This window comes from Papilio machaon, chromosome 10, assembly GCF_912999745.1.
Source record: "Papilio machaon chromosome 10, ilPapMach1.1, whole genome shotgun sequence".
NCBI classification, from domain to species: Eukaryota; Metazoa; Arthropoda; class Insecta; order Lepidoptera; family Papilionidae; genus Papilio; species Papilio machaon.
Window position 1 is genome coordinate 7,731,429 of NC_059995.1, and position 11,850 is coordinate 7,743,278.

General features: G+C 30.2%; 2 protein-coding genes across 2 annotated transcripts; both read right to left on the reverse strand.

Annotated features, from left to right (window-relative positions):
* Positions 1-2,503: 2,503 nt before the first annotated feature.
* On the reverse strand, positions 2,504-5,186 carry LOC106718132 (glucose dehydrogenase [FAD, quinone]). The gene is made up of 3 exons (XM_014512141.2): positions 4,943-5,186; positions 4,254-4,456; positions 2,504-3,956 (listed from the first exon to the last, which is right to left on the reverse strand). Exons 1-3 carry the CDS (start codon positions 5,085-5,087, stop codon positions 2,514-2,516), a joined length of 1,791 nt encoding a protein of 596 aa, XP_014367627.2. The 5' UTR covers positions 5,088-5,186; the 3' UTR covers positions 2,504-2,513.
* A 455-nt stretch (positions 5,187-5,641) lies between these two features.
* LOC106718137 (geranylgeranyl transferase type-2 subunit beta) lies at positions 5,642-8,668 on the reverse strand. Its single transcript, XM_014512149.2, has 6 exons — positions 8,401-8,668; positions 8,139-8,256; positions 7,568-7,661; positions 6,761-6,931; positions 6,513-6,666; positions 5,642-6,057 (listed from the first exon to the last, which is right to left on the reverse strand). Exons 1-6 carry the CDS (start codon positions 8,592-8,594, stop codon positions 5,787-5,789), a joined length of 1,002 nt encoding a protein of 333 aa, XP_014367635.2. The 5' UTR covers positions 8,595-8,668; the 3' UTR covers positions 5,642-5,786.
* Between the last annotated feature and the right edge of the window lie 3,182 nt (positions 8,669-11,850).

Below are 11,850 nucleotides of genomic sequence, written 5' to 3' on the forward strand. Positions count from 1 at the left end.
TATTTTAGATTAAAGTAACTTTTAATTTTATCGCCTAAGACTAATCAAAGTTAAAAGCACAATTTTCATTAACGAGACAATGAATGAGAATTAATTACGTTCCGAAATATGGTTATACTTTTAAATATAACAAGACCTTATTCTGTCTATTATGCGTACTTTTTGGCAGCATAAAAATAACAGAAACATGATTTTAATGTAATAAATCTAAAATTACTTTACGATTTTGCTCAAAATAGCTCAACAACCAATTTAAAGTATTAAAAATTAATAATAAAGCTAAAATCTTTATGTGGCTAATTTTTTTACTAATATTCATGGAATATAAAAAATATAATTTAGTAATTAATTCAATTTACCAATAATGCCCGCAATCTGAATGGATGAAGGTAATGCCTTTTAAAAATAAATATGCGATATTTACATTATTCCAGTGCTGCCATTGAATTCAGTGCTGTATTACAGCTGGCAAACTGAAAATCCTCACTGTAACTTATACTGTGCATTCCAGTGCGGTAATCTATGAAAACTGGAATAATGTGATAGTCACTGGTTTGAATTTGAACTTGCACACGCCGATACGTAACAATTTATCAAAGTTTGTCCGATGTAGAGAAAGTTCCTTACTTGTCATAATTGAGTCTTTGTAAAATTTTCGACAAGAATGCATATTGGCATCCTTCTCATACTCTTTGAAAGAAAGAGTTCAGTTACGCGCGTGTATTTATAAATTTAGAGCTTAATATGAGCTCAATATAGATGAAAAAATATTTGTAAACAAAGCAATGAAATGTAATTTAAAAATATATTTAATAAATGCACATATTTTAATTTTTAATTATTTATATGATGTACTAATAAATATCTTTACCGGCCAGTATTATATACGGACAGTGTATCAAATTAGAATTAATTTTTTAATATGTTTTAAAGTATTATAGGACTTCAAGTTTAAAGACCTTTCTAATTAATTAAAAGGACCCTATCAGGTGATCCGTCCAGTATTATTTGGATGCAGTAACTGCATTTTAAATAAAATTTGCTCAGCACAAACTGAAAAATGTTTTCTATACACACGTAATTAATAAGGTGTAAATTATAAGGCATTCATCATGTTTTGTATATATTTGAATGAATTTCAAAGAAATTCTGGAATAGTCTTTGATAAATTTTAATTTTTATTGTCTGTTTGAGTAATCAAAAATTCGCGACGAGTATTAAAATTTCGCGTGTACAATAATAAAAGAGGTAAATTTGATGACGTAACAGCATCGGAATGAAATGTTACTGGACTGATAGTAAGGAGTTTGAAACAGTCGGTACGCGGCACCATATCGGAAATATGGTTTGTACCTGTTTTAATGAAGATAAATATTGATTTTCATATAATTCGCCATATTTCATGGGTTTGAAAACCTTTTATGGTTTTAATATACCTCGATAATTTTTTTTAACCCTATTTCGGGAACCTTGGACCCATAAAATTTGCATCTTCGCACAAATTATCTACAGATTAAAAAATGTTGTGACTAACTTTAGGAAATCTGTTATATACAAATATGCATGCGCGATTATTTCTTATCCGTCCGTAAGTGTCTTGTAGGATGTAGTATCTAGTGGAACATATCTGGTTTTTTTATTTTTTTTTCCAACAGAAAAAAATCGCAAACGATCAAAGAATTTAATTAAAAAAAAATTGCATGTTTTGAATCTAGTGGACTTCTAAGTCTGACAATTTAGTCGTATTTTCTAGTCATTTTGTGTATTTTTTTATTCTATAGTTTAATAAGGTTTTTTTTGAATGAAATGTTTGCATTTTACTTTGTATTGATTTGATGGTGTTCCGAAATAAGTTCTTTGTTCTGATTAGTTATAAAAAAATTTGTTTTACTATTGTAATTAAAATTTCTTAAGAATATGTATTAAGTAAATAAAACCAAAAACATTGTTTATATTTCTTTAATAATTATGTAATTGTTTAAAGCTATCTTTATTTTGTACTTTTTATTATATGATCGTAGAAATTAACGACAGTGTTGTCACCATTAAATTCTAAAAATTAAATGAATTTTGCAACTTTGTCGTGTACAAAAAAATCACAAATGTATATAACAATTATAGATACTTTAATGCAGTTATAGACAGAGGTAATATGTAGACATGACTTTGCCTTTTAGACCTTTAGAAATTTCATATGGCAACACGTTTAAAATAGTTTTTTACTTATTTGTTTGTATTGTGTACTATTTGTGATTTTCGTTCAGTAGAATCTAAGTAACTAGTGTTGTTTTGGAAACGCTCAAAATATACTGTGCGCAATATTAATGTGTAGAAGTGACCTTAAATAAACACAATAAATAAAGTCTTTATTGTCTATTTATTATTCATTTAAATTATTTCAATACACTGCATCATATAGTGTTTTTTAATTAATTCCGTAAGATACTAGATCTGAAAATCACTATCACACTTCCAAAGGAAATAGAGTAGAAGGTAAATTGGGCTATCGCTGCCTAATCAAGGCTGCATACTTTAAATAAATAATCATGTAATTTATTATACTTATGACATTGAAAAGAACTGTGTATATTACGAGGTAATCGTTTTACATTTGTTTCAAAGAAAATATTAGCCATCATTGCTATAGCTGCATTTATATTGCCACTTGGTAATGTTGGCAACACTGAACCATCGACAACATATAGATTTTTGACATTTAATACTTTAAATGACGTATCAACAACTGATTTTTTTGATTCTGGCAAACCCATGCTGCACGTTCCTACATAATGGTAACTAGTTAAGGTTAAATGTCGAATGTAGCATTGTAGATACCTATCAGAAAAGAATTTATATTGGCTACATCCAGGAAAAGGATTTGTATTTAATTGAGCTCCTATATTTCTTAAGGAATCACTCCTAATTAGTTTAACTGCTATTTTTATTCCTGCAATTAGAGTATCAACATCTTCTTTCTCACTTAAATATCTAGTATTAACTAAAGGAGGTATTATTGGGTTCTTACTCTTAATATAAACAGTGCCTTTGCTTTTAGGATGTAAAATTGTGGTAAAAACTGACGATGTGTGTTTATCGAAAGATTTAGTAAAATATTTATGCCATATTTCATCAGTAATACTTAAAGATTTTCTTAAATGACTACCTCTATCTGAAGCAATACCTACAGGAAGAATCATAACCTGAACATTAGGGTTTGTTGAATTTTTGGTAGAATAAAAACCTATTACTTCACAACCGGGAGTTGTCCATGCTCCTTTGCCTTGTAAGTAATAAAATAAATTTAAAGGGTTCAACATATTCGCAGCATTAATAGATAATGTTTGATTAAATAATATCAAATCTAATCCGGAACCAATATGATCTTGTAAATTTTTACCTACAGGTAAATCTTGTATTACAGGAATCTTTAATGCTTTAAGTAATTCAGAAGGTCCAATGCCAGACAATTGGAGAATTTTAGGCGTATTTAATGTTCCAGCGGACAAAATAACACCTTTCCTTGCAAATATTTTATGAATTTTATCTGAAATGTGTACACTAACTCCATAACCAATACTATCAGTAATGAGAACGTTTTCCACTAAAGCATTAGTAACTACATATTTGTTTATATCTTTGTCTGAAGTTGTCCATCTTTTACCATCTTTTTGTGTGACTTTACTCTTTTGAAAGTTTGATCTGAAATTTTGGCCAAATTCTTTATATCCTAGTTCATTGGCCGCATCTAATATAGCATCAACTAATTCACTTTGGTATTGTATGTTGTTGAGATGGAAAATGTTCTCTTCTATGTATTCTAAATGCCGTTTGAAATAATCTTCATTATATTTACCATGGAACCATTTTACATAATGTGAAATGTTACCACGCACATGAATCATGTTGTTTAATTTTGATGATCCACCGAAAATTTTACCTTGAGTTAATTTGCATTTCTGAAATAATAAAGGTTATATAATGTTAATGCTTGAAGTCATTTTACTATTATAAATGCGAAAGTTTAGATGGATGGATGTTTGTTAGAAGGTATCTCTTTAATAGTTCAACAGATCTTGATTAAATTTGGTATAACTTTTTTTAAATTCCGCGCGACCGGTGTCGCGGGCGATAGCTAGTAGTATAATAAATTCAGTAATAAATACACATATAACTTATTTCATTAGATATTCCTGATTTTTCAATTATTAGAATAATTGAAAGTAGAAGTTATAATAATAATTTGAAGAAATTACCTTATCAACCATAGCAAAACAAGCATGTTCCTGAGATGTGGTTTCATACTGCCAATCATAAATTGAACCATGTAAGAGTGGTCCAATGAAAGGAATTTCGAGCAATGGATAGCTCCTACCACCAGCCTCCAAGACCACAAATGTGAAATTTGTTTCTGTTGCTATTCTATGAGCAATCAGGGACCCAGCTGTTCCAGCACCAACTGAAAATATACATATTCAGATTAAGCATTTTTTAAAGTAAAAGCTGATAAATGAGCAAAGTATTTGTTTTAATAATGTATTGACCATTGCCAATAGACATTTTCAATTGACAATATAGTTCTCTCACCGGGAAGGCGTTGGATGCGGAAGACGGAGGACTGCATAATGTGGAAGGCATTGGGAAAAGCTTATGCCCAGCATTGGACAGATAAAGGATGTTGATGTTCAATTAGTTATATGGTAGACCAGTAAAAAGTTTATAGAATAAGTGAAATTTTCCTTAACATTTTCAGTGTCATCAACTCACTTTGTGATTTCATTTTAACACATAAAGATTGGCATTGAAAATGTTAACATTCATAGTTTTTAGTAAATAAACTTTGAAAAAAGTTTAGTTTAAACGATTTCTGGTGATCTTTACTTCACAAGCAGTCAAATAATAGATAGACTGATTCCAAATAAATAAAAAATTTTGGTTAAATTACCGATAATATAATCGTATTCTTCTTGCAAATTTACATTGTAACTAGATAGTAATACATCGTTGTAGTAAATAATACTGATGAAAAATAAAAATACATTTACTCCTAAAGAGTAAATAAGAAATTGTAAATAATATGGAAACCACATATCTTCAATGTAACCTCACATGTTAAAACGTTAACACATATTTGTAATTCAATAATTTCCACTGATTGTCATAATATAACTTTAAAAAAACTAAAAAACTCGCCCGGCACTTTATTTTTGTCCCATTATCAGCTTATCACTTGTCAAACGAAATGTCTTTGATATTTTTGTAATGTTACCATTTGTAAATAATTTTAATTCAAACCACAGACTAATTAAAATCGGTATTCTTTGAATTAAACGAAATTTTATAGTCTTTTATCTTTTTGATTGTTTCAAGACTACTTCAAAACAATGTTATTTTCTAATCTCAGAATATTAACATATTAGCACTATTTAGCTGTTTCGAAGAAACTTTGAAACATTTTAATACTCAATATACTGTGATGATGATTCTGCCTATATCTACGAACTACAATTAGGTACTGTTAAAGATTTTGTAGGAATATTAATTAAAACAACTGTCATTTGTGTATGATCTATTGCGTGTAAATAAAAATTAACAATTTCAAAATAAATACATAAAATTGAAAGCTAAAGAGTGTGAATTACATAATATATTTGGTAATAAAATCAAGCTCCGAATAAGTATAAACAACCTTTCGTAAATTGTTCACCACAAACCAAGTTTCACCATAATTTATATTTTATTAAATATTCTTATAATAACATATTTAAATACAAATTAATACTTAACAACTAAATATGTAACTTTTGTGGTTCCAATTTCAATCGGTCTATTGTTTCTTGAGGCATACAGTATGTGGGGTTTACATGCTTAATACTAGTATTTCCCAGTAATGATAAACCAGCGAGACCGAATAAAGTATGGAATGGGTCTGTAATGTTGCCAGGTCTGTCACTAAATCCACCAGTTTCAGCATCCTGACATGCAAGTATGAATTTCTCGAGGTTATCCTTGTCGACCCAATGTATCCTGTTTAACATTGATAACGATGACATCACCCACCTGGAAAAAATATGATATAAATATCTTTGATTGAGTTTCAATTCATCCGACTCGAAGGACCGGTTTAAAAACGTGTGAGCCGTCATGGGATGCCTGGCAGATGTGAAACATCGTGTGTGTACGAGTAATATGCATAAAATATTAAATATTATAATTAAATAAATAATAATGATAATGATAAGGATAATGATAATGATAATAATTCAGGCCTGACAGGCGGAGACAGTATTAATACAAAAGATGTAATAATAATAATGATAATATAATAATAATATATATGTATACATATGTATACCTTAGTATAGCGTGGCGACCCGTCGCCACGGCAAGCGTCGCCACGCCAACAATTCGGTTTACAAGTGATCCTATAGATGTTTCACATCAAAATAGACAGTACACATATCATACATACATTAAGTGTATGAGTATTAGTTATAACAACTCCTTTGACTTACCAGGAGTAACAGAGGTCAGGTAATTTCTCTGGTCTACCATTGAGTCCACCGCTGGGGAGTTGTCTCTCGCAGAGCCACCACGCCAACTCATCAGCATGTAGGGCGTCCATTCTCTTACATATTGACAGTGTTCCAACACAGCAATAAATAAGACCTGGATTGTAATACATAAAGAGGTATTTTAAATACAAATTACATAAATTTAGTGCCTATTTTTCAATAATGTTTTAAAGTTTTTATTTAATTACCTGCATGACTTTCAGATCCCGGTCTAGAGCCAAAGCCACCGTCAAAGTTCATACAACTTAATACAAAGTGTACAGCTTTGGTAACATTGATTGCGTCGAGTCGTTGTAACAAGGATAATGTCATAACAGCGCAGAAAGAAAATCTTGTATCAACTTCACCCCATTTGTCACCTGAAATTGATTATAATTTACTAATATACAAATACAAATATACTTTATTGTGCACTATCATGGAGTTACAAAAAAAAGAAAGTACAACAGGATTTTCACAAAAGGCGGTCTTATCACTAAGCAGCGATCTCTGCCAGACAACCTTTGGGTAGAAATTAAGCTAAGTAAACCAAATCGGTAGGGTGCACACAAACAGTGATAAGAAATATAAATAAGAGAAAATAAAATAATACAATATTTCAGCAATATATAGCCAAATTAGAGCTGCAGAAAGTGATCTTTGACATGTTTTTTAAACGATTCAATACTTTTATTGCAATATATAATACTACTTATTAATATTGGGAGCTCAAAACAGCCTAATCGTGGTAAAAATCCTGTTTCTTACAAACAGTATATTACTTATTTTTAAATATAAGGGAGCAAATGAGTTGCGGATCACTAAAATTTATGAAATATGTTCATAATAGTGTAGACTTTTACATTAATCCCGTAACCTAGACGGGTTTCAAGGATATTTACTTTGAGTTTCACGCTTCTGTAAAACAAGAACATTCAACTGTCTTTGACAAAACGGAATTAACACTATGTTTCTATAAAATTATTTAATGCAGTGGAATTGTTATTGACACTTGCCATAAAAGCTACCATCCTCTTGTTGCATTGATGTAACAAACCGAACCACACCTTCAACATCTATAGCATCCAGTCTATCATACATTGCAAGTACCTGTGTAAAATTAAATAATTAAATAATCAGATAATACTATAAGATAATTTACGAAATTATTAAATAAAATGCATATGGTCAAATCTGGTCATTAGATTGAATCATAACTAATATTTGTATTGTTTATAAAGCACTAGCTTTTACCCGCGACTCCGTCCGCGCGGAATAAAAAAAATGCACACAAGATAAAAAAAATCCTATGTCCGCCTCCTAGTTCTAAGCTACCTCCCCATCAATTTTCAGCTAAATCAGTTCGACCAATCTTGAGTTATAAATAGTGTAACTAACACGACTTTCTTTTATATATATATAGATTTAATGGTGTCAACCAGGATCTATGGTTTCAGTGGCCATTACCATTTTAACCATTATCATATTAAGTGGTTTCAATTATATACGAATTAAATTAAATATGCGTAAAAATGTTTTGTTCAACATTTGTATTTAATGTTAATGAATTTTATGGTGGTGACTTACTTGCACCGCACTCAAAGTGTATAGAATATGTGGGTCATGTCCTATACTGGCGGATATACCTCCACTTTCATTATCTTGACAAGATGATATGAATTCTATGATTTCTTCCTTTGGCATCCTGAAATTATACAATAAATTTATTATGTGAGTCGGTCTGATGCATTTTAAGATTTGTGCGTATTTTGTTTTACTCATTATGTTAATATAAAATGTCCAAAACTATAATTATAAAGCATTCAAGCTATTTTTCAGTATTAGTTACCTTGATGATTGGTTCATAAGCTCCATAGCTGTTAATGTCCAATATATTCCAGACATTCGAAGATGTTCCGTCATGCAATATTCAAAATCATCCTTGTTCAATCCGTAGCTGGCTAAATAATCGGAATGTTTTTGTAACAATAATGTTTTTGGTACATCTCCAGACAATTTTACGTCGTTTTTAGTAAATGCCATTATGGCTTACTAATAGATATGAGTGATACTTTGTAAATATTTTGGAATAGTAACAAAATATATTAATAAAACATATTTGTTTGTTAAAAATGTTAAGCAATTTTAATTTTTTAAGGTTATTTTTTATTGCAGATGTCACTGTTATGTTATGACATTGACAATTGACAAGTCCATTTAATTATCACGGTTTGACGAATAGCCTATTCGCCACGTTTTTGAAAAAAAAAAAAAACACCGTGAAAACATCGCAGTATTCCACAACTATAAAATCTCATTTGTTTTTTAAGTTAGCAAACTGTAGAAGACAGTGGTCACTTTGAGGAAAAACCACACTCTCTGTCTGTCCAAAAGTCCGCGTTTGTTCCAGGTAATCTTCGAAACGGCTGGACCGATTTTCACAGGACTTTTACTGTAACTGGAATGAGGGAGTAATTTAGGCTATTTTTTACATTCAACGCTTACTAAGTCGTGAGCAACAGCTATTTAAAAATATGTGTATGATTAAGAATAATTACATTTTGATGAAGGATCTACGTCGAATAAAAATATTATTTATTCAAAGTAAACCCTTCGTAACAAATTCAGATTTAAGCGGGCTTATGCAAATAAGGCTTGTTTTATCGTTATACATGATGTCATTTATATCCCTAAACGATCATGACACTTTTGTCTAACGTTGTATAAATATATTTTTTAATGTAAGTAAATTTGTTATTTTAGATTAGGCAATATTTCTGGATATATTTTAACAGATACACGGTAAAGATACAATTCCAGGGTTAACGCAATCAATCAGATCCATATATTACGTCAAATAATGCTGCATCATCGCCTTGGAGCTATCTTATGGGTTTATTTCGGAACACTATCTATCTCTTGATACTATTGTAATATGTACACATAAATAAAATAAATAATATCTAACATCTAAACTTAATATCTGGTCTCGAATTGATAAAAAAGTAAATATTACTTGATGTAAATAAAGAGATATCCCGTAACTACTCTCAGAGCAATCCTATATCCAAGATACTACTCAAATTAATTTACGTTAAAAATAAGAAGAGGTTAGATACAAAATTCTAATTATAGTTAAATAGTTTTTTCCAGCAAGATTCAGCTAAGACACTATTAATAATTTATCATGGATTATATTAATCGATTTTGTATTAGTTCTTAGTTTTGATAAAGTGTGATTATTTTATTACATTCCGTCTTTATTGCATTCACGTACGTCAGCCTATTGCTAATCCGTCGAAGGCATGGTCGTATAATTTGTACAAATAAGTATTAGACAAAAAAAAAGATATTTGTGGCACTGTCACGCCCCCAGTTGGTATTTTCTGGTGGTTGTTTTTTTTTGATGATGGTCAATTCAATAATGGACTTTAAGGCTTTCCCTATTGAACTCTTAAAACGTCGGTTTCCTGTGGTATTACTTTAAAAACGAACTAGCAAGTAACGATATTAAATTGCATAGTTTTCAAACATTCCCGAAAGTTTTATCAACTTTTTCTAAAAAGTGAAAAAGTAGTCTTAATTACGAGGATATTCTACTCTTTGGGGAAACACCAAGAAAAATTCACCAACAAACAACAAACATTCACTGTCTAATATTCCTTCCACTATTATCAAGCTCCAACAAATTTAAAGTATGCTGTATTCTCCAGTTCATAAAATATTTATCTTGTGAAGTTTTTAGAGTGGGTAGTAAAAGGTTATTTTCATAAGGGTTTGGTAAACTATACCGTTGCGGATGTTTTATAAAATTTATAGGAAAAATTTTTAAAAAAATATACGTTCAAATAAAACATTATTTTCTTTGTTTATTTGTCCAAGGCCAATACGTATCAGAACGAAACGTATTGATTAAACTTTTAAGTCTGGTAAAACTGAGAAACAATATGCTTCAATCTAACGGGATTAATGTAGGATAAATTATATAGTTAAGCGCGACATAAAAAAAAACTGGTTATAAATATAGCCGGGGATAGTGTAGCTTCTCAACAGTGAAAATTTTCAAATCGGTTCATTAGTTTCGGAGCCTATTAAATGCAAGCAAACAAACAATAATATCTTTCCTCTTTATTATATTCGTACAGATAATGTAAATTTTTAATTATTTATATTAAGGTCTTTGTTCCAATTTTAAAAGTCAAAATGTATCATAAAATCTGTGACACGTTTTATTCTTTTTTTATCAACATTAACCGCCATCAATTAACAGTAACAGTCTGTCATAGCACTTGGAAAAAATATATTTCTGTCTCTGTTTTTTAAAAGAGATTGAATAAGATGCTAATATGTCTTATACAGTACGCTACAGTATGTTTACGAAATGTATAACAGTTATTTAACCAATTAAGGACATAGCCTGTTGTATACGGCAGATAACTGGTATCAACGAGAGGCAATAAACAATGATGTTATTAAGTTGATAACGCTGTCGATAAACATGTGTTCATAATGAAAAGAAAAAATATTAAAATAATGCCAAAATAATTTTAAGATTTCAAGCGACTGGGAACATCGTCTGAATCGGTGTGCAGAACACAATTTAAGGTGTGTAAGTATTCCGATGGAGGAGTAGAGTGAATATAAGTATCCATCCCTCTATCTATGGGGGGTGGGTGCTCTCAAGTACAGCCCAAGGTCAGTCGTTAAAAAGATTGAAACTGTCAGTACTGATGTTACTGTTGTAGTTTGTGTGTTACGAGGAATAAAGCAGAAATAAAGAACGCCCGTAATAGACAAGTATGTAATAATATGAATTTAAAATAATAGGAATAGATGTCATCTCTCTGGGTTACATGGTATTTGTTTTAAATAAACAATGTGTTTTTATTCGACTTCTTGTTTCAAAATTGATATAAGAACACGTAATATCTGAACCTATCTCTTAATGAAAACTTCGTACGCGTGACAATAAATCAATACATACACGAATGAACTTATTGTTTTAAATAACGAAAACATCCGACAGCGATTCACTCCGACAGCTCTGAATTGGTTACACTTTACTTCTTGTTAACTTATTCCGGCTTGGTGCAGATTCCGCAGTCAGATAAGGGCATGAACAGAGGCGTAAGTACTCAATTCGCTAAAAAACAATGTATGTTAATGCATTTCTAAAATATTGGTGGGATTATGTTATATTAAACGCATTTGTGACATTTATTTAAAGAGTTAACTACTATAAAATGTTTTCTTCTAACATACTCAGCTTTTTACCAAATTTGATAGGGTGTTTCCCGCT